The sequence below is a fragment of the Triticum urartu genome, chromosome 7A (genome assembly GCF_056163025.1).
Source record: "Triticum urartu cultivar PI428250 chromosome 7A, HENAU_Tu73, whole genome shotgun sequence".
Classification (NCBI taxonomy): Eukaryota; Viridiplantae; Streptophyta; class Magnoliopsida; order Poales; family Poaceae; genus Triticum; species Triticum urartu.
The window spans coordinates 140,669,202-140,692,767 of NC_141879.1; the positions used below are offsets into that span (position 1 = coordinate 140,669,202).

The 23,566-nt window shown below is 46.7% G+C and overlaps 1 protein-coding gene across 1 annotated transcript in view; it reads left to right on the plus strand.

Moving 5' to 3' along the window:
* LOC147958609 (uncharacterized) overlaps positions 1 to 23,566 on the plus strand; it is a 44,148-nt gene that overhangs the window by 13,917 nt on the left and 6,665 nt on the right. The window contains exon 2 of the mRNA XM_087532213.1: positions 6,889 to 7,538. Coding sequence (XP_087388339.1) covers positions 6,889 to 7,538 — 650 coding nt within the window. The remainder of the gene's footprint in view (positions 1 to 6,888; positions 7,539 to 23,566) is intronic.

The following is a 23,566-nucleotide window of genomic DNA, read 5'->3' on the forward strand; positions in this document are numbered from 1 at the left end:
ACCTAAATTGCAGTACTTGAGTAGTTCATGTGTCCAAATTGGATTTCTTGCGCAAAAGGAGATGCTCTAATAGCAAAAATGAGTACCATGACTACCGCCGCGCAGGAGGAGTACCAAGTTTGAATCAAAAATCACAAGCTATAGTGAATAGCAAAGATGAACTCCGACGAACTTGTGGAAACCCTAATGGCATATATGGAAAAAGGAAGGAGGAGAACTCACCAGAGTTGTTGAACAGCGGAGGCACGCGGACGAACTCTGGTCAATTCAAGTTGATGCAGCGGCCGTTGTCGAGGCAGTGCCAAAGGTCGACGGCAGTGGCGGAGCTCGGGCGCTGAGGCGACGCGAGGTAGAAGACAAAGATGAGGAGGCAAGGGGGAAAGTGAAAAAGGACCCCTGGCCCTATTTATAAGGCTGGTAAGATAAATGGCATGCGTGGGAATCGAGGAGGCTAAAAAATGGATATGTGACGGCGCAGACGCCTCGATTTTTGAAGGTTCATTAAAAGAGAAGGTATATTAAGATTTGCGCCTTGCGTAATATTAATGGCAGGTGACGTCATGGCGGGTAACCACAATCCTAGGAGATGACGTCATGGCGGGTTACAAGATATTGCAAGAGCGAATGAAGAAGGATTTTTTTCTAAGTATTGAAAGATTGATATGAACAAGTTCACATCAACCTGGGGCCTAATGTTGGGAATATAACTATTGGGTATGACCCGCCCAGGAGGGGCCGGGTCATACCACTGGCGGTTCATCATGACAAAGCCCATGAAGATGTTGAACATGGCGGTTCACGAAGCAGGCTTGCTGAAGGCCCGAAACCCAAAGGCGACATGAGGACCATAGGTGTAAACCGCCATATATGTATGATTTGTATTATAAGGCATGGGTAATTAGTCACCGAGCCGGACACGTTGTGTATGAGCTGGCCGTGACTCCGTGAGTCGCCGGGCGTCAACCTGAGTATATAAAGGGACGACCCGGTGGCGGTTTAGGGAAAGAAACAAGTGATCGAGAACTAGGTCAAGCGTATTCGCTCCCTGGTAATCGAAACCCAAGAAATACCACCTCAAACTGGATTTGGCTTTTACCTTCACTGCAAGGGGCCGAACGAGTATAAACTCTCTATGTCCTTTGTCCCGTTTAACCCCTTTAAGCTAACCTAATTGCGATGGCTCCACGACTAAGTTCTTCTGCTAGGACATCTGTCGTGACAATTCCACGACAGGAACCATGGAACCTAGCTGACGAGTGGTGCGAGTGAAATCTCCATAGTACTCTTCTAAGGATATGTTTTCTGGCTGCCGAGGTTGAATAAATTCAGGAGCAAGGAGAAATGAAGTTGCTTAGAGTACTTTTGAATTTATGATTTTGCGGGCCCCGATCAATCAATGCTCGAGCGCTTCTAGAGGCCCTTGTTGTGCATGAGTCTGGTTTCACATTACAGAGAACCCGTTTAATCGATCGATGTGAGTCTCTCACTACCCTGCACCTGTATGTGTGGTGTGTGATAGTTATCGAGAATCTTGCATATGCGCAAGTCATTGTGATAGTGCGTGGTAGTGTATGAGGTCTTGATCGAGCAACACAAGTTTTTCTCTCTCGCGCGCGATAATCTGTGTGTAGCGGCCAAGACGTATGTGCTATAGTTGGAGGTCCCCCGTTCTGTGTACGTGCGAGTGTGTAGTTGCACGGGAGCATGAGTGTGTAGTTGGGAGGTGATGTCTACTACACAACCTTCTTCTTGTAGACGTTGTTGGGCCTCCAAGTGCAGAGGTTTGTAGGACAATAGCAAATTTCCCTCAAGTGGATGACCTAAGGTTTATCAATCCATAGGAGGCATAGGATGAAGATGGTCTCTCTCAAGCAACCCTGCAACCAAATAACAAAGAGTATCTTGTGTCCCCAACACACCCAATACAATGATAAATTGTATAGGTGCACTAGTTCGGCGAACAGATGGTGATACAAGTGTTATATGGATAGTAGATAATAGTTTTCGTAATCTAAAAATATAAAAACAGCACGGTAACAAATGATAAAAGTGAGCATAAATGGTATTGCAATGTGTGGAAACAAGGCCTAGGGTTCATACTTTCGCTAGTGTAAGTCCTCTCAACAATAATAACATAATTGGATCACATAACTATCCCTCAACATGCAACAAAGAGTCACTCCAAAGTCACTAATAGCGGAGAACGAATGAAGAGATTATGGTAGGGTACGAAACCACCTCAAAGTTATTCTTTCCAATCAATCCATTGGGCTATTCCTATAAGTGTCACAAACAGCCCTAGAGTTTGTACTAGAATAACAACTTAAGACACAAATCTACCAAAACCCTAATGTCATCTAGATACTCCAATGTCACCTCAAGTATCCGTGGGTATGATTATACGATATGCATCACACAATCTCAGATTCATCTATTCAACCAACACATAGAACCTCAAAGAGTGCCCCAAAGTTCTACCGGAGAATCACGACGAAAACGTGTGCCAACCCCTATGCATAGGTTCATGGGCGGAACCCACAAGTTGATCACCAAAACATACATCAAGTGAATCACGTGATATCCCATTGTCACCACAGATATCCACGGCAAGACATACATCAAGTGTTCTCAAATCTTTAAAGACTCAATCCGATAAGATTACTTTAAAGGGGAAACTCAATTCATTACAAGAGAGTAGAGGGGGAGGAGAAACATAAGATCCAACTATAATAGCAAACCTTGCGATACTTCAAGATCGTGCCAAATCAAGAACAAGAGAGAGAGAGAGAGAGATCAAACACATAGCACGACAAAACAAGTTCACCTTGCTGTTTAAGCAGAATAAGGAAATGCACTATTAAGGCCATGTTTAATGAGCTAATATTTGAATCTTTGATTCAAATGAGTTCATTCCTTTCTAATATAACTTGCATTAGGCCAAGACACAATCATATTGCCATGTCATAGCATGCATCATATTGTTGCATATCGTCATGTGTTGATTGTATTCCGATGTGTTCTTCGTGGTAGGTTCTGCCTCCGAGGATATTCACGAGTATCCAACTGAAGGGCAGTATCCCGCTACCACTCCATCAGGCAAGCAACCATTGATCATTCCGATACAAACCCATGTTCTCGCTTCTGCTCTTGTGTACTGCATTAAGACAACGTGATTCAAACTGCTGTGTGCTATGGTAGTTGAACCCTTATCCTCTGCATGACCTGTCATTGCCACAGTAACTAGATGAAACCCACTAGCATGTGTAGGAGTTGATTGAGCCATGTATGTGATTCCTACCTTGCTATGCCTGCTATGCTTAGAGTTGTGTCAGGTCTGGTTCATCTGGGTGATGGGCTAGAGTGAAATGCTTATGTCGGTAATGTGAGGGATGCGTGGAACATGTTTTGGTAAAGGCATCGATGAGAGGCCATGTAGGAGTACATGGTGGGTTGTTTCATTGAGGCCGTCCCTAAGAACTGAGATCTGTATGTGTGATTTAAGATTCAGCTACTACCATGCATTGGGATCCTTAATTGACCCTCTCGGCTTCTTAACCACCCTAGTACTCTCTCCAGGAGTTGAAAATAGTTTCTGGTGCTTGTAGGTTATGTGTTGGCGGCCGTGCATAGCGCTGACCCTCGGGGTGGGCTATGTTACGGTAGATACACCGTGGCACGGTGTACCGAGTCACCCGTTTGGTGTCTCGGGAACCCTGTTCACATCGTTCGGGGCCGTATGTGGAAACCTCGGCCGGACTCCCTGCGGATGGAACCTGGATAGGCGATAAACCTAGACTAGAGGCTTAAGTGTTTAGGTAGGCCGTGGCCGACACCCTCGTTGGGCTTCCGCTTGAAGGTTGCCGAGTACATGTCGTGTAAACGGCGGTAAGTGGTGAAAGCGTGTATGACGAAGTACACCCCTGCAGGGTATAAAACTATTCGAATAGCCGCGTCCGCGGTAAAGGACTACTTGGTTGCCTATACAGTTCATAGACAAGTTAATGGATACTACTAAAAGACTCAAGATAAGTGTGAGTATCGAGGATGGCCCTCTCATAGGATGACGAGGGAGGATCCACGGTGGTGTATTGTGTTGGTGAGTAGTGGACTCGTGTGCGAAAACTATTTTACTGGTGAAGTTCCGTAGGATAGCTTAGCCAAGAGTCAAAGCTGGCTTGCTGCATTAACCCCACCACCTTCTTGAGAATAAGCATGTTTAGTAGGTTCTGATGTAAGACTTGCTGAGTACCTTTGTACTCATGTTTTCTTAATTACTCTTTCAGACGACAACACCGCCCCCTCCGATGGGTTTTATGTAGACCTTGACGTCGACGAGTGACTAGCCACCCAGGTGGTGATCCTGGCCATGGAGGGCCCTATGTAGATAGACAGGCTTCGAGAAGCCTTCTTTCTTTCTAGAGTCTGTACTCAGACTAGCTGCTTCCGCATGTGCTTGTGTGTTTGTATGACTTGAGTGTCGGGTCATGTGACCCCTATCTATATGAACATGCTATGTATGGCTCCCTGGAGCCTTTGAATAAAGTACTTGAATTGTAGAGTTTTGTTGTGATGCCATGTTGTATGTACTCATATCGGGCATATTGTGTGTATGATTGAAATGCTTGGTATGAGTGGGATCCGACAATCTAGTTGTTTATCCTTGGCAGTCTTTCTTATGGGGAAATGTAGTCTAGTGCTCCTCGAGCCATAGTAGTCCGCTACAGCCCGGTTCACCGAAGTCCTGCTAGCCCAGCACTACTGTTCAGGACACTTGACTGGCTGGCATGTGTTTCACTTCGTTCCTATGTCTGTCCCTTCGGGGAAATGTCACGCGGTGATTTCCGGAGTCCTGCCTAGCCTGCTACAGCCCGGGTTCCCCGGAGTCCTGTTAGCCCAGTGCTACAGCCCGGAATCACTCGTTGATGACCGACATGCTTGATGTGATTCATGTATGCCTGTCTCCATAGGTCTGTGCCGCTTTGGGTTCACGACTAGCCATGTCGGCCCGGGTTCTCTGTCATATGGATGCTAGCGACACTATCATATACGTGAGCCAAAAGGCTCAAACGGTCCCGGGCCATGGTAAGGCGACACCCGTGGGGTACCGTGCGTGAGGCCGCAAAGTGATATGAGGTGTTACCGGCTAGATCGATGTGACTTGGAATCGGGGTCCTGACAGCGTTGGTATCAGAGCCGGACTGCCTGTAGGTTCATTGAGCCAAACTGGTCGATGTCGAGTCTAGAAATGCTTAGTTATATGTAGGGGAATTGATTGTGGGAGGGAACGTAAGGTTCTTTTACTCCTTTACCTATGCCTCTGATCTGAGTCATTCTCTCCTCATTCAACGTGGGTTAAGGACTAGGCTCTCTTCCTCTATCAGGTTCACATGTTACTAACCCATAGTATCTTATAGGATTGTTGTTACAAGTCCAAGTTCAGTTTCTACTATTCTTAGGATGTTGCTAATTGAATCAGAACCTTGATATGATGTTGTTGAGTGGTACTCCGAACTGTTGTGGATGTCTCAAATCTTTTTCTGAGCATTTACAGCTGTTATGCTGTCCGATTTTCCCTAGAAATTCTGATGTCTTTACATTGTGGTTGTGCTTTCAGATGGCCAACCATGTTCAAAACCAAGTGGTTCGCCTGACCCGGTGCCTCGACGTGCCCGGTCATACTCTATGCTAGTCCGGGTAATGATCGAGACGGGCTACCATTGGTATCCCGAATACACCGTCGAAGAGCAGTTCCGCGATTTTAATCAAAGCCAATATCTCTGCACCGTCAGGATATTTCCTTCTTATCCTGGGTCTACCGAGCCCCTTCACTGTTCCTATGGGCTCGGGGTTACTATTGAGATGGCTGTGCAGGATGCTGCCTATTCCATGATGACCATTTTGCGAGTCCGGACTGGCCTGCTACGGAACACCGACTTCCGTTACATGCCAGCTTCACTTCTGAGAGCGCAAGGGTATCTTCAGGCTATCTATGCTGACTCCACTCAGGAGGACTCATTAACTCGTACCACTGCCGAGTTGCTCGAAGATAAGGACCGAGAGAATCGGGCCTTGAGGCTGGAGCTTTTCAATACCCGTGCTGATCATTGGGCCACATTGACTTGGTTTGCACCTGCGGTGCAAGCTGGATGTATGGATACAAGGGATCTATATCCTGTGAGCTCTGCCAGACATGGTGGATTGGCACGATGTGGGAGGCATCACCCCACCCCGTGGTCCCCGCAGGACACCGTTCATTGGTCCAAGACCTCATCCTAGTCCCTTTGGTCCACAGGCTCCTCAGGACTGTCTGTTCCCGAATGGTCATGTTGAACTTCCAGGCTACGGAGGTGACTTCTATGAGAACTACTACGGAGCTGTCTAAGTTAGTAGTAGTACCACTAGTACTGTAGTAGTTGTATCTCCACTGTCCTGCGTGATTTGTGGAATACGACTTAGTGTGTAGTCAATTCCGGAGGTGTAGACAAATAATGTATAGGAGCTTGGAATGCCTCCGATGAGATGTAATGTCTTTCATCATAGTTGTACTGTAGCCTGGGCTTGTACTGAACTATGTATGATGTGTATGACCGTTGGTATATATATGGCAGTTTTATATTACCATGACATATGGATGAACATCTCGGCATTCTGTGTTATCCATTACATTCTGCACTTCCATGCTAAGTTTGAGCCATCCTTGTCTAAACCGTTGTCTTGTTTTCTCCTAGGATGGTCAACACCCGCAGCAACCCTGCTGCCCCGGAGCAGGGGGAAGCCAGTGCAGCTAGGGGTGAAAATCTGCCTCACCCGCCTTCTCTGGCCGAAGAGATGCTAGAGGCGGAAAGAAACAAGCGTGAGACTAACCGCCTGCTGGAGCGGATTGAGCAGAACACCGCACGCCACCCGCGAAATGACTTGGTGTCAATCAATGACTTTATCAAGCTGTACCCACCAAAGTTCAACCATTCCGTCGAGCCCCTCGACGCGGATGACTGGCTTCGCAGCATCACCCACAAGCTACGTTTTCCCAACGTAGCCGAAGCCGACAAGGTTACTTATGCTACCAATCACCTCGAAGGCCCTGCTAGCCTTTGGTGGGAAAACTTCGAAGCTATGCGCCCGGTCGGCCAAATCACTACTTGGGCTGAATTCAGTGAAGCTTTCCGTGAGCATCACATTCCGGAAGGTCTCATGGATCGCGAGAGGGAGGAGTTCTGCCACTTCACCCAAGGAAGACTGACCGTGGATGCTTACAGTCGTGAATTTGGAAATCTGGCACGCTATGCTCCCGAAGAGGTATCTACTGACGCTAAGAAGCAAGCAAGGTTCCGCAAGGGACTTAGCCCTGAGCTTCGCCGCGATCTCCGTCTGCACGAGTGCACATCTTTTCAGAAGTTGGTCAATAAAGCCATCAGTGCTGAGACGGGCCAGACTGATTATGATGCTTCACGCAAGCACTCCCGTGATTTTGGCTCTTCATCCGGCTCTGGAACTCAGAAGCACCGGGTGTGGATTCCGAGCACGGCACTGCCACCCAGGTTCATCCCGAGGCCATCCTTTGAGGCGCCTCGTCCCAACCAACAATTTGCACCGCCCAAGCCCTATGGTGGCCCCGCTGCTAATGCTGCTCCACGCCCCAATGTGGTGACATGCTTCAAGTGTGGAGAGCCGGGTCACTATAGCCGAGAGTGTCCCCAGAACAACAACCCCAATCAAATTGGAAAGTCCGTTGGCCGTGGTAAGCCAGCGGGGAAGACTTTCTACGCCAAGCCGGCCACCACTGCACGTGGCCATGTCAACTATGTTTCAGCCGAGGAGGCTCATGAGGATCCCAACGTCGTCCTTGGTACGCTCCTTGTTAACTGCCATCCGGCATCTGTTCTTTTCGATACTGGAGCATCTCATTCATTCATATCCGAGAACTATGCTCGATTGCATAACACGACATTCTGCGACATGCCCACTTCCATGGTAATTCAAACTCCGGGTTCCAAATGGCAAACTTCTAGAGTAAGCCGTGGGAACGAAATTCTTGTCGATAGACTTGTCTTCCTTGCATCCTTAATAGCTCTCAAGTCCTCCGACATAAATATCATCTTGGGTATGGACTGGATGTCAGCTCATTATGCTAAGATCGATTGTGCCACTAGGACCGTTCAACTTACTCACCCCTCGGGCAAGAAAGTTAATGTCTTAACTCAAGTGGCCAAGCGCCAACTTTACTCCCTAAATGCCAACCCCCTTCCAGACCTTGAGGATGTTCCGGTAGTCCGAGACTTTCCGGATGTCTTTCCAGAAGAACTGCCAGGTGTTCCACCTGCCAGGGATGTTGAGTTTGTGATAGACCTTGTTCCAGGAACCGTTCCAATTTCTAGAAGACCCTACAAGATGGCACCCTTAGAACTAGCCGAGCTTAAGAATCAACTCGATGAGTCCTTGAAGAAGGGTTTCATCCGTCCTAGTTCCTCTCCTTGGGCTTGCCCCGTCCTCTTCGTTAAGAAGGATGGAACGGATCGAATGGTTGTGGATTACCGACCTATCAATTTGGTCACCATCAAGAACAAATACCCGCTTCACAGGATTAACGATCTGTATGATCAGCTCGCTGGATCCTCAGTCTTCTCCAAGATGGATTTGAGGTTGGGTTACCATCAAATCAAAATCAGAAACGGGGACATACCCAAAACGGCCTTTGTTACTCGTTATGGCCAATACGAGTACACCGTCATGTCCTTCGGTTTAACCAATGCCCCGGCTACCTTCTCTCGGTTAATCAACTCAGTCTTCATGGAGTACTTGGATAAATTCGTCGTAGTATACCTCGATGACATACTCATCTACTCCAAGAATGAAGAGGAACATGCCGAACATCTAAGGCCGGTATTGATGAAACTTCGAGAGCATCGCCTTTATGCCAAATTCTCCAAGTGTGAATTTTGGTTGCCAGAAGTGACCTATCTAGGCCATGTAATCTCTGGCAAGGGTATTGCTGTCAATCCCGAGCGAGTTCAAGCCGTCCTTGATTGGACTCCACCTGAGACAGTTAAGCAAGTTCGGAGCTTCCTTGGCTTAGTGAGCTATTGCCGCCGCTTCGTCGAAAATTTCTCCAAGGTTGCTAAACCTCTAACTGAACTCCTCAAGAAAGATAAAAAGTTCGAGTGGACTCCACAGTGCGAGGTCAGTTTTCGAGAACTGAAAAGACGCCTGACATATGCCCCCGTACTGGTACCACCAGACTTCTCCAAGGACTTTATTATCTATTGCGACGCCTCGCGACAAGGACTAGGTTGCATACTCATGCAAGATCGTCAGGTAATTGCCTATGCTTCACGGCAATTACACCCACATGAGGAAAATTATCCTACACATGATCTAGAGCTTGCAGCTATAGTCCATGCACTTAAAACTTGGCGACATTACCTTCTCGGTAATCGTTGCGAGATCTTCACCGACCACCAAAGTTTGAAATATATCTTCACTCAAACAGATTTGAATCTCAGGCAAAGACGTTGGGTCGAGTTGATCTCGGACTACGACTTAGGAATAACTTACACCCCAGGCAAAACCAATGTCATGGCTGATGCGCTAAGCCGTAAGTCCTATTGTAACAACCTGATGTTACAACAAAGTCAACCACTTCTCCATGAGGAATTTCGTAAGCTAAATCTTCACATTGTTCCTCAAGGATTCCTATCCACCCTGGTGGCGAAACCTACCCTTATGGATCAAATCATAACCGCCCAGCGGTATGATAAGGGCATATCCCGGATTAAGGAAAACATCGCTAGCGGAGTTGCTAAATGTTTCTCCATGGATGAGCGAGGTGTTGTTTTCTTCGAGAACCGTTTGGTGGTTCCCAAGAAACAACATCTGCGTCAGTTGATCCTTAAGGAAGCTCATGAATCCCCTCTCACCATTCATCCCGGTAGTAATAAAATGTATCAAGACCTACGCCAGAGGTTTTGGTGGACTAGGATGAAGAGATAAATCGCTCAATACATTGCTAATTGCGACGTATGTCGTCGTGTTAAAGCAGAGCATCAACGGCCTGCTGGCACTCTTCAACCTTTGGCTATTCCCGAATGGAAATGGGATAAAATCAGTATGGATTTCATCACTGGGTTTCCCAGGACCAAGAGAGGGAATAATGCCATCTTCGTCGTGATCGATCGACTTTCCAAAGTAGCCCACTTTCTACCTGTTCGTGAGAGTATCACCACTAGCCAGCTAGCCGATTTATACATCTCCCGAATAGTGTCTCTTCATCGTGTTCCATTGGAAATTAATTCAGACCGTGGGAGTCTCTTCACCTCTCGATTTTGGGAAAGTTTCCAAAATGCTATGGGAACTCGTCTCTCCTTTAGCACCGCCTTCCATCCTCAATCAAGTGGTCAAGTGGAACGAGTCAATCAAATTCTGGAAGATATGCTCCGAGCTTCTGTCATCTTGTTCGGAATGAGTTGGGAGAAATGCCTTCCATTTGCGGAGTTTGCTTATAACAATAGTTATCAAGCCAGCTTAGACAAAGCTCCTTTCGAAGTTCTTTATGGACGAAAATGTCGAACGCCTCTTAACTTGTCAGAAACCGGGGAAAGACAACTCTTTGGCCCGGATATGATTCAGGAAGCAGAAGAGCAGGTTCGCATTATTCGTGAGAAATTGAAAACCGCCCAATCTCGTCAAAAGAGTCAATATGATCATAAACATAAGACTATGACTTATGAAGTCGACGAGAAGGCTTACCTTCGGGTTACTCCGTTAAAGGGAACCCATCGTTTCGGTATCAAAGGCAAATTGGCTCCTCGTTACATTGGACCCTTTCGCATTCTTGCCAAACGAGGAGAAGTTGCCTACCAACTGGAACTACCTCCGCATCTTTCCAGAGTTCATGATGTCTTCCACGTTTCACAACTCAGGCGTTGCTTCGTGGATCCTATCCGTGGAGTGGACCACGAAACGCTTGATCTACAAGATAACCTCTCTTATCAGGAATATCCCGTTCGTATCCTTGGTCAAGCCGAGCGTACCACTCGACGTCGTAATATCAAGTTTCTCAAGGTTCAATGGTCACACCATTCCGAGGAAGAAGCCACTTGGGAAAGGGAGGATCATCTTCGACTTGAGTACCCCACCTTCTTTCCAGAGGATCCTAAATCTCGGGACGAGATTCTTTTGAGTGGGGGTGAGTTGTCACACCCTAGCTAGTCCAAGCATTAGAATGTGCATCATGTTTCAATTCTTCTTAAATTTGAATTGGGGAAGACAGAACCCCCAACACCCCCCTGGAAACAACTAGGGTTTACTAGAAATATTTTTCATGAACCTGAAATGCCCTTCCAAAAAGTTCACCCTCTTTGTCTTAGGTTAGAACCTCTGGCAAAATTGGTGCACAATTTTCTAGGTCAATAGAAGGTCATTGAATTAAATCATAAGTATTTGAATTTGGGCATTTAAATGCTATAAAATAATCTAAATGCTCAAATAATTCTGGGAATAAATGTTTCATGTTGGAAATAATCTAAACAGAGGCCACATTTATTTTCAGGATTTTTGGAAATGTTTTAGTATTTTAAATAAAGCTAAACAGTTGCAGTTTAATAGAAAACAGAAACTAAATCAAAAAAAAGAGGAGAAAGAAGCCCACCTGGGCCTTACCTGGCTCGGCCCAGCCACCTGGCTCGGCCAGTCACCCCCTACCTCGCGCCAGGAGGCACGGGCGCGTGCTCGCCGCGCGCCGGCCACGCGCCGGCCACCTCCTGCTTCTGCGACACCGGGAGACGCCCAGAGGACACCACGCGACCCCCACGTCTCCCTCTCATCCTCTCGCACTCTCCCCCTCGTCTCTCTCACTCTCCCCCGCGACGGCCGAGCACGTCCCTCGCCGCCGATCGTCGTAGTTGCCACTACAGCCACTCCCTCGCCCCTCCGACGAGCCCATTAGCTCCGCCACGACTCCCTCGTCCTCCCCACCAAGCCACGCTTCGCCGGAAGCCCTGCTTCGCCGCCTTCGCCCTCGTCTTCAACCTCGGGCACCCGAGCCATCTCCGGTCGATTTGCCGCCGCCAAGACCTCCCCGAGCTCGCTGACCCCCTCTCCGACTCCGCTGTGAGCTCCTCTTCCTTTCCCCCTAGCCCCCGTGCTCTTTTGGCCCTTGTAGCCACCGTTTCCACCGCACCCGAGAGCTCCTCGCCGCCGGCCATGTCGTCGTCGTGGCTACGGCCGTGCAAGCACGCGTCCGAGCGCCTCACCGTGCTCAGCGCAGCACCAGGAACCCGTAGCCACCACAAGTTCTTCCTCCCGTGCACCGTAGCCTCGAAACCGTCCTCACCCGACTCCGGCGACCGCCAAGCTCGTCGTCGGCAACGTTTCCGGCCACCCCGAGCCCAACTACCACCTCCAAATGCTGCGGCTCGTTCCCAGCTATCCGTAGATAGTCTCCGCCGTCGATTTGGTCGCCTGAGGGCGTTTTCCAAAGCCCTCCGCCGTCTCGGCCTCGCCGGCGACTCAACGCCGGCGGGATTAGCCCTGTTGACCGGCGGATTTGACCACTGACGTGGACTGGGTGGGCCCAGTTGACTCCCCTGAGTCAATGACAAGTGGGCCCCCCCCCTCTGCTAATTATCCAGATTAGTTTCTAACTAAAAATTAGTTAGTTTAATTAGTATAGTCACTGACTAGTGGGCCCTGCCTAGTAATTAGGCTAACTAAACGTAGTTAGTGCACTGAGAGGCTGACAGCAGGGGCCCACTAGTCAGGTTTGACCTGGGCTGGCGCCTTTGACCTGCTGAGGTCAGCATGACGCAATGCTAATGCAGTAATGCATTTTCTGGATTTATTTTTATACAGGAAATTCCAGAAAATGTTTAAAACTTCTAAAAATCATAGAAATTCAACCGTAACTCCAAATGAAATAATTTATATATGAAAAATTATCAGAAAAATTCAATCTATCCATCTGTAATGGTTTCATGCATGACAAAACAAGTTCACCTTGCTGTTTAAGCAGAATAAGGAAATGCACTATTAAGGCCATGTTTAATGAGCTAATATTTGAATCTTTGATTCAAATGAGTTCATTCCTTTCTAATATAACTTGCATTAGGCCAAGACACAATCATATTGCCATGTCATAGCATGCATCATATTGTTGCATATCGTCATGTGTTGATTGTATTCCGATGTGTTCTTCGTGGTAGGTTCTGCCTCCGAGGATATTCACGAGTATCCAACTGAAGGGCAGTATCCCGCTACCACTCCATCAGGCAAGCAACCATTGATCATTCCGATACAAACCCATGTTCTCGCTTCTGCTCTTGTGTACTGCATTAAGACAACGCGATTCAAACTGCTGTGTGCTATGGTAGTTGAACCCTTATCCTCTGCATGACCTATCATTGCCACAGTAACTAGATGAAACCCACTAGCATGTGTAGGAGTTGATTGAGCCATGTATGTGATTCCTACCTTGCTATGCCTGCTATGCTTAGAGTTGTGTCAGGTCTGGTTCATCTGGGTGATGGGCTAGAGTGAAATGCTTATGTCGGTAATGTGAGGGATGCGTGGAACATGTTTTGGTAAAGGTATCGATGAGAGGCCATGTAGGAGTACATGGTGGGTTGTTTCATTGAGGCCGTCCCTAAGAACTGAAATCTGTATGTGTGATTTAAGATTCAGCTACTACCATGCATTGGGATCCTTAATTGACCCTCTCGGCTTCTTAACCACCCTAGTACTCTGTCCAGGAGTTGCAAATAGTTTCTGGTGCTTGTAGGTTATGTGTTGGCGGTCGTGCGTAGCGCTGACCCTCGGGGTGGGCTATGTTATGGTAGATACACCGTGGCACGGTGTGCCGAGTCACCCGTTTGGTGTCTTGGGAACCCTGTTCACATCGTTCGGGGCCGTATGTGGAAACCTCGGCCGGACTCCCTGCGGATGGAACCTGGATAGGCGATAAACCTAGACTAGAGGCTTAAGTGTTTAGGTAGGCCGTGGCCGACACCCTCGTTGGGCTTCCGCTTGAAGGTTGCCGAGTACATGTCGTGTAAACGGCGGTAAGTGGTGAAAGCGTGTATGACGAAGTACACCCCTGCAGGGTATAAAACTATTCGAATAGCCGCGTCCGCGGTAAAGGACTACTTGGTTGCCTATACAGTTCATAGACAAGTTAATGGATACTACTAAAAGACTCAAGATAAGTGTGAGTATCGAGGATGGCCCTCTCATAGGATGACGAGGGAGGATCCACGGTGGTGTATTGTGTTGGTGAGTAGTGGACTCGTGTGCGAAAACTATTTTACTGGTGAAGTTCCGTAGGATAGCTTAGCTAAGAGTCAAAGCTGGCTTGCTGCATTAACCCCACCACCTTCTTGAGAATAAGCATGTTTAGTAGGTTCTGATGTAAGACTTGCTGAGTACCTTTGTACTCATGTTTGCTTAATTACTGTTTTCAGACGACAACACCGCCCCCTCCGATGGGTTTTATGTAGACCTTGACGTCGACGAGTGACTAGCCACCCAGGTGGTGATCCTGGCCATGGAGGGCCCTATGTAGATAGACAGGCTTCGAGAAGCCTTCTTTCTTTCTAGAGTCTGTACTCAGAATAGCTGCTTCCGCATGTGCTTGTGTGTTTGTATGACTTGAGTTTCGGGTCATGTGACCCCTATCTGTATGAACATGCTATGTATGGCTCCCTGGAGCCTTTAAATAATGTACTTGAATTGTATAGTTTTGTTGTGATGCCATGTTGTATGTACTCATATTGGGCATATTGTGTGTATGATTGAAATGCTTGGTATGAGTGGGATCCGACAATCTAGTTGTTTATCCTTGGCAGTCTTTCTTATGGGGAAATGTAGTCTAGTGCTCCTCGAGCCATAGTAGTCCGCTACAGCCCGGTTCACCGGAGTCCTGCTAGCCCAGCACTACTGTTCAGGACACTTGACTGGCCGGCATGTGTTTCACTTCGTTCCTATGTCTGTCCCTTCGGGGAAATGTCACGCAGTGATTTCCGGAGTCCTGCCTAGCCTGCTACAGCCCGGGTTCCCCGGAGTCCTGTTAGCCCAGTGCTACAGCCCGGAATCACTCGCTAATGACCGACATGCTCGATGTGATTCATGTATGCCTGTCTCCATAGGTCTGTGCCGCTTTGGGTTCACGACTAGCCATGTCGGCCCGGGTTCTCTGTCATATGGATGCTAGCGACACTATCATATACATGAGCCAAAAGGCGCAAACGGTCCCGGGCCATGGTAAGGCGACACCCATGGGGTACCGTGCGTGAGGCCGCAAAGTGATATGAGGTGTTACCGGCTAGATCGATGTGACTTGGAATCGGGGTCCTGACACGCATGCTCCTAGGGGGATAGATTGGTAGGAAAAGACCATCGCTCGTCCCCGACCGCCACTCGTAAGGAAGACAACCAATAAATAAATCATGCTCTGACTTCATCACATAACGGTTCACCATACGTGCATGCTACGGGAATCAAAAACTTCAACACGAGTATTTCTCAAATTCATAACCACTCAACTAGCATGACTCCAATATCACCATCTCCATATCTCAAAACAATTATCAAGTATCAAACTTCTCATAGTGTTCAACACACTCATAAGAGAATTTTATTATTCTTGAATACCTAGCATATTAGGATTTTAAGCAAATTACCATGCTATTTAATACTCTCAAAATAATCTAAGTGAAGCATGAGATTTCATCTATTTCTATAAAATAAAACCACCACCGTGCTCTAAAAGATATAAGTGAAGCACTAGAGCAAATGACAAACTACTCCGAAAGATATAAGTGAAGATCAATGAGTAGTCGAATAATTATGCAACTATGTGAAGACTCTCTAACATTTAATAACTTCAGATCTTGGTATTTTATTCAAGCAGCAAGCAAAAACTAAATAAAATGACATTCTAAGAATGGCAAACATCATGTGAAGAAGCAAAAACTTAGGATCAACCGAAACTAACCGATAATTGTTGAAGAAGAAAGGTGGGATGCCAACCGGGGCATCCCCAATCTTAGATGCTTGAGACTTCTTGAAATATTATATTGGGGTGCCTTGGGCATCCCCAAGCTTGAGCTTTTGTGTCTCCATAATTCCTCTCATATCAAGGTCTCCCTAAATCTCAGAAGCTTCATACACACAAAACTCAACAAGGACTCGTGAGATAAGTTAGTATAAACCATTGCCAAAACCTTATCATACTCTACTGTAGAAAATCAATAAAATTATTATTCAACATTGCATAATAAATGCCTCTGCATATTTAATAGTCCTAACCTCAAATAGAATCATTAAAGAAGCAAACATATGCAAACAATGCAAACATAACAGCAATCTCCCTAAACAGGATAGTCTGTAAAGAATGCAGCAACATCCATACTTCCCTAGCTCCAAAAATTATGAAAGAAAATTCCCACTCTAGTAAATATATCAGAGCTTAATATGCAAAAAATTTCGACATTTTATCACATTCTGACTTTTCTAGGGAATTATTGCAACAGCGGTAAACTTTCTGTTTTCAATAGGCATAGTAAAGGCAATCAATGCCACTTTTATTGAAATAAAAGATGCAAAACATTGTTATAAATAACAGCAAGCAAATCCTAACAAAATAAATTGACGCTCCAAGCAAAAAACATATCATGTGGCGAATAAAAATATAGCTCCAAGTAAAGTTACCGATGAACGAAGACGAAAGAGGGGATGCCTTCCTTATTCCATAGTCCATCGAATCCTTACCTAAAACTTGAAAACTTCACAACACAAAACTTAACAGAAAACTCGTAAGCTCCGTTAGTATAAGAAAACAAAAGACCACTTCAAGGTACTGTAATGAACTCATTCTTTATTTATATTGGTGTTAAACCTACTGTGACGCCCTCGATTCAATCGTACACTAATCATACACGCAAATGTGTACGATCAAGATCAAGGACTCACGGGAAGATATCACAACACAACTCTAGACACAAATTAAAATAATACAAGCTTTATATTACAAGCCAGGGGCCTCGAGGGCTCGAATACATAAGCTCGATAACACAAGAGTCAGCGGAAGCAACAATATCTGAGCACAGACATAAGTTAGACAAGTTTGCATTAAGAAGGCTAGCACAAAAACAACATCGATCGAAAAGGCAAGGCCTCCTGCCTGGGAGCCTCCTAACTACTCCTAGTCGTCAGCGGTCTTCACGTAGTAGTAGGCATCCTCCGGGTAGTAGTAGTCATCGATGGCATCGTCTGGCTCCTAGGATCCGTCATCTGGTCGCAACAATCGGGTATGGGGAAAAAGAAGTAGCAAAGCAACCGTGAGTACTCATCCAAAGTACTCGCAAGACTTACATCAGATCTAAACTAAGTATGCATCTGTATCAAAGGAATGGGTTGTATATGTGGACTGGGCTGCAGAAATGCCAGAATAGGGAGAAGGCTTAGTCCTATCGAAGACTAGCATCTTCTGGAAACCACCATCTTGCAGCAATAGGATGGAGTATAGCAGCATAAAGTAAAGTAGTAGTAGTGTTATCAACCTCGGCCAGAGATCCTTTCTCGACACCCTGCGAGAAAGCAATCCCAGAGCCATACTATCCAGTTATCATCACAATCCAATTCTCATCACCATCAAGTTCTCATCACAAGTATCCAGTTCTAGTTGTATCGATCGGGATACAACTCCAAGTGTCCGTTACCGTAGGACAGGCTATCGATAGATGTTTTCTTCCCTGCAGGGGTGCACCAACTTACCCACCACGCTCGATTAACTCCGGCCGGACACACTTTCCTGGGTCATGCCCGACCTCGACCAAACAATACGCCGCAACCCGACCTAGGCTTAATAGAGAGGCCAGCACGCCGGACTAAACCTATGCCCCCAGGGGTCATGGGCCATCTCCCCGGGAACTCCTGCATGTTGCAAACGCGGCCGGTGAGCAGACCTAGCTACCTCCCTAAAAAGGCAGGAGCTTACCAGTCCAACCCGGCGTGCGCCGCTCAGTCGCTGTCATCTATTAAGCTTCGGCTGATGTATACGACGCAGAATGCCCATACTATGCCCACGTGATGGTTAGTGTTATCAGGCCAGAGGCCCCTCGGATCAAATATCCAAATCGTAGTGGATTAGGAACGCGCGGTAACAAGCAGAGACTCACGAAAGATGTGACCCCGTTGCTCCGTCTCGAGGACTTGCGGCAAGAGCTAGGAATGCCTGGCCACTCCTCGTAATTATCTCACGGGCACCTTTCAGGTCCGCCCGACTCCACATCACTCGCAATTAAGCTCGCGCGGGTACCCCTCAGGGTCGACCCATCTTTCCAAGTAACAGTGGTAAAGTCCAAGTATCCGTGTGTCCAAACATCAAGGGGAAAACCCGAGGAATCACCCCCGATGAATTCCAACAGATGTAATCATCAAGGTGAACGTAAGAGGAATCACCCTCGAGGTTCACACTTGAGGGGTTGCACGACAGAGTCGTATCGGAAGTGGTTAAGGAGGAAATCACCCTCGATGACCAGGACCGAATAGCTACTCTACAGAGATCTCATCAAGAGTGACGTATGAGGTTCCACCCTCGGCACTTGATGGTAACTCTGCAGAGTCGAGCAACAAAGGGGCGTGATGTGACGTGAGGTGTCAGGGCCTGGTCTTTGATCCCGTTGATCGGGTCTTCTGATAATCCAGCGAGGCAGTCGGGTCAAGTGGGGGGGTCACTGATGTGTCTCTAACCAACCTATACTAAGCAGTTTAGGATAAGCATGTAGGTAACAATAGCAGGTTACAATAAACAGGCTATCCAGCAGAATAGGAGCAAACAATAACAGTAGCAAAATCTAGTGCAAGCATGAGAGAATGGAATGGGCGATATCGGGATGATCAAAGGGGGGGCTTGCCTGGTTGCTCAGACAAGAAGAAGGGGTCGTCGTCGACGTAGACGATCACAGCGGCAGTCTCGGGGTCTACCAGAGAGAAGAGGGGGAAGGAGTAGTAAATACATAGCAAGCAAGAGCATAACAGGACAACACACAGAGCTAGACATGTTCTAACGCGGTGCTACACGTTACCGGTGAAGGGGGATAACATCCGGGAATGTTTCCCCAAGTTTAGCATTTTCAGACAGATGAAACAAGGGGAAAAGTGAAATGATCAGGTAGTTAGGGGCATGTGGCGGACGAACGGATCGTGTATTCGGATTCGTCTCGTTTTTCTGAGCAACTTTCATGTAGAAAATATTTTCATCCGAGCTACTGTAACATCCCAAATTTTCAATTTGGAATGTTATACATTAGATCATCATTGCATATCATGTTTTATTGCTTTTCCGTTCCGTAATCCTCGAAATCCTAAGCAACTCAAGGACCCGCGGAGAGAGTTGGGGATTTTCCGGTTTTCATATTTGATTCTTTTATCAAATTTTGAAACGAGGATTTTGGTTTTAATTATTTTTCTCTCTGAAAATATTTCATATTAAAATACAAGAGAGGAGATAATATGACTTCTCCAAAATAAATGAAATATTGGAGGAAAAATATTAAAATCAAATATTTGTTCTATTTGGATTTTATTGCAATTTTGTTTGCATTAGAAAAATTGCACGTTTTCAAAATTGCATTTTAGGGCCAAGAAAATGTTCATCCCGTTCTAAATATTTTATTTAGACGGTGAAAATTTATTTTGGCATTTTTAGATTTTTATTTTTTTCTAGGATTTTTATTTCGGTCGGCGAATTGTTTTTTTTAAGTTCCCGCGCCCGACTGGGCCTAAGGCCCAGCCGAGCCAGGCCGCCGCCGCCGCCTTCCCCGCGCGCGCGCCGCCACCGCCGACTCGGACGAGGAGTCCGAGCCAGACTCCACCGCCACCGCCTTGGCCCTCCTCCAAGCCGCCCCGCCCCGCCCCTTTATATACGCGCCGCCCGAGCCCCCCACCCCCACAGCCACCGACGCCCCGCGCCAAGCCCCGCTGCCCGTGCCGCCTAGCCCTGCCGCTTGCGTCGCGCCGCGCCTAGCCGTAGCCGAGCGCCGCCGCCGCCGCCTTGCCGCCGCCGCCGCCCCTCGCCTCGCCGGAGGTAGTCGCGGGACTCCGCCGCTGGTTTTTTGTTTTTTTAGAAACCCTAGATCCGTTTTTTCGGATTCGCCGGTTTTTCTTGGTTCTTCTAGTTAGCGGACGTTCGTCCGAATGTTCGTTTTAACGAACGGTTCTTCGCCCGTTAGATACAGCTAATGAACACTCGTTCGTTAGTTTGTTCGTCAGTTTCCTTTTATCGGATTTATTCCGCGATTTTCTCTGATCGCGATTTCTGATCCGATCTTCGTTTCTGTTCATCTTTTCGCTCGTTAGTCGGAATCAGGCGATTCAAGCGCCTAGAGTTTCATCTCGAAACCCTCTTTCCATTTAGCTAACTCAAACAAGTTTTCTCTACTGTAAAATTTGACCTAGTTTCAGATTAGTAAACGAAGCTTCTTTCTTTCGCCGTTTGAGTTTCGTTGCTCCGTTTGATTTGATTCTTTTTGCGAACCAGAGTTCTTAATTTGAACTTTCTAGTTGACCTCTTTTATTTGAGTTTTGCTTGTGCATCGTTGCTTGTTACTTATGTATGCTATTGTTTGCTTGCGATAGAACACCCGGAGTGCGAAGTGTGCTACTACGAGTCCCTAGGTTTCGCAGATCGTCAGCAAGGCAAGTAACACTTTGATCATACCCCTTCATCACCTAGTTTTTATGCATTAGTTCTAATCCTCAAACATTGCATTATTAGGATGTCATTAACTTGTGGGTTGGGAAGTAGTTGATGAGGTAGAACCTATTGCCCTGTTACATTCAAACCCTTGGGACTTACTCTACGTGTTGCTTATATTACTATGCTATGCTATGCTCGTAGACGTGGTTTGAGTTTGAGTGAAATCCATGACAGATGTGAGATTGTTAAATTAATGGTTCAACTTAAGGTGGCAACTTAATCAAACAACTGGGTGGACTGAGGCACCTGGAGTACCCAGTGTTGCCTGTATTTTTTTTTGGAAATCTCGGAGTACCCGTGTGATCTTCCTATGGACCGCCACCAGGCTCAAAGGGAACTGAGATGATTCATGCTAGAAACTTTCGTGTGCAGCCACAAGCTATTATGGGCTCTAGCATAGTTGAGTAAGTTACGTGAAGCTCTTGAAGAGGCAGATCAGCAGGTAGTGGGATGTAGGTTTGGTATGGTCTGTCCGGAGTAGAGAGTTAATATTTCTGAAAGACTGTGTCTCGGTCATCTGTTTCTCAAACACCCTGTAGTGCGAGAAATCCAACGGAGGAGATCGAGTCTTGTGGGGAAAAGTGCGGAAACCTCTGCACTGTGTACAATCTAATCATGGTTAGCTGTGTCCCCGGTTATGGACAATTCTTGAGTATCTAGTACTTGGGTTATCACATATATCTCATCATGTTTAATTAATATTGTTGGGTTCTTAACCACTTTAATTGGGATTGAGTTGGAGGAACCTTCTCAATGATGTTTCAACTACCATGATAGTAAAATTAAAATCTATTCCTTTGTTGTAGGGAAAAATTGGCTTTTCACAAAAACTATAAACCATAGAGCTTTCCACCAGCCATATATGCATATAGTGATAGCATTATTTTGTTCTTGCTCTACTGTGTTATGTTGCCAGCATATTCCATGTGCTGACCCGTTTTCGGGCTGCAACGTATTATGTTGCAGACTTTTTCGACGAGGAGTAAGGTTCGTTAGGTCGTTGCCGTGCAGCTCAGCTATGCCGTTGGAGTTGATGGACTCACTTTATCTTCCAAGCCTTCCGCTCTTATCGTATTAGATGGCCTTAAGCCATATTATTGTAATAAGTTCTCTCTTGAGACATTCGATGTAATAAGTGTGTGATTGCTACTCTGTTATAAATCCTTCGAGTACTGTGTGTGTCAGCATTACCGATCCAGGGATGACACTGAAGCACAGAGACTTGACCATCTGAGGTCGGGTCGCTACAAGATGGTATCAGAGCACACGTTGAGTGTAGGACATGATCACTAAGATAAACCCTAGGTCACATATCTCTTCTCATTTCTGACTCCTCTCCATTTTCTACTCTTTAGGATGACGGAGATGAAGAACAAGTTTGCACAACCGGATGAAGACACACCTTTTGGACGTCACTTGAAGGAAGTCACTAGGTACTTGAACATTGGAATACCAAGCTTCACCGGGACATACAACGCCACTTTACCTGAAGAGGAGCGCTGGATGATTCAAGTACAAGTTCCAGGAAGGACGTTCTTGCCAACTTCTAAACCCATAGAGTATTCTTTCGAAGCACCCACCTGGAGTCTAGGCAAGAGCATGGCAGCCCACATTACCATTGGACGCATTAGAGAAGTTTACAACAGGGAGCTTAAGGACACTATTTACCAAATATGTGGGCGCCGAGACGAGCAATGGGAAGTAATCAGCACCAAGAAGGATAGATCCATTGCAGCTTTCATCCAGGAGTTAAACCAGCACATCCGACGTCAGGAAAACCAGATGTGCGCGGACATGATGGACTTGAAGAAAGCGAAGACTAGGATCATCGAATTGGAGGAAGAACTCAAGTTTGCACGCGATGGATACGACGAGGAAATCAAGACACTACTGGAGAAGAATGACGACCTAGTCAAGAGGATCGGAGTATTCATGGGAGGACCAGCACCGGGAGACGAAGACAAAGATCCCACTTGCCCGGACAACTACATCATTATCGACGACACCGATTCCGATCCTAGTGATGATGACTATGAAGGCGAAGCTGGAGCAGACATCATGGAGTCTTCCACCGATCAAAATTTCTAGATGACTGCCATATATCACTAGTATTCCCCCATGTATTTAGTAGTAGTTGAACACTTGTGCGATAGTTCTAGATCCTTTGTATGCCCTTGCTTGATTGATTGAGTGAAATGATTGTGTTTGTCTCATGTGCATATGGGTAGTGTTTTCTCATTAGACCTCTTTTCTATTCTAATCTCTTCCATCTAAACCTCTCAGATGCCTCCGAGACGTGACACCGGTTTTGCCTTCCCACCGGAGCTCACCCAATTGATCCAACGGCAGAATACGTTGATGCAATTGCCAGTTCAGAATCAGGGCAACAACAACAACAACCCGCCGCCCGTGGACAACCTAGCCCATTTTCTAAGGTTACAGCCACCGGTGTTTTCCAGTAGCACCGAGCCCATAGTTGCGGACGATTGGCTACGCCGTATTGGAAGGGAGTTGACCACCGCAGGTTGCACAAATGCTGAGAGAGTGAGCTTTGCCGCACATCAATTGGATGGACCAGCAGCCTCATGGTGGGAGAATTACACAGCCACTTTTCCTATAGCCAATGTCACTTAGGACCAGTTTCAACAAGCTTTCCGCACAGCCCATGTCTCCACTGGAGCTATGCAAATGAAGAAGCGGGAGTTCCGCAACCTACGCCAGGGGAACCGTACTGTGGCTCAGTACGTGGATGAGTTTAGCAAGTTATCTCGCTACGCCCCTGATGATGTGGCCATAGATGCCGCGAAGCAGGAGAAG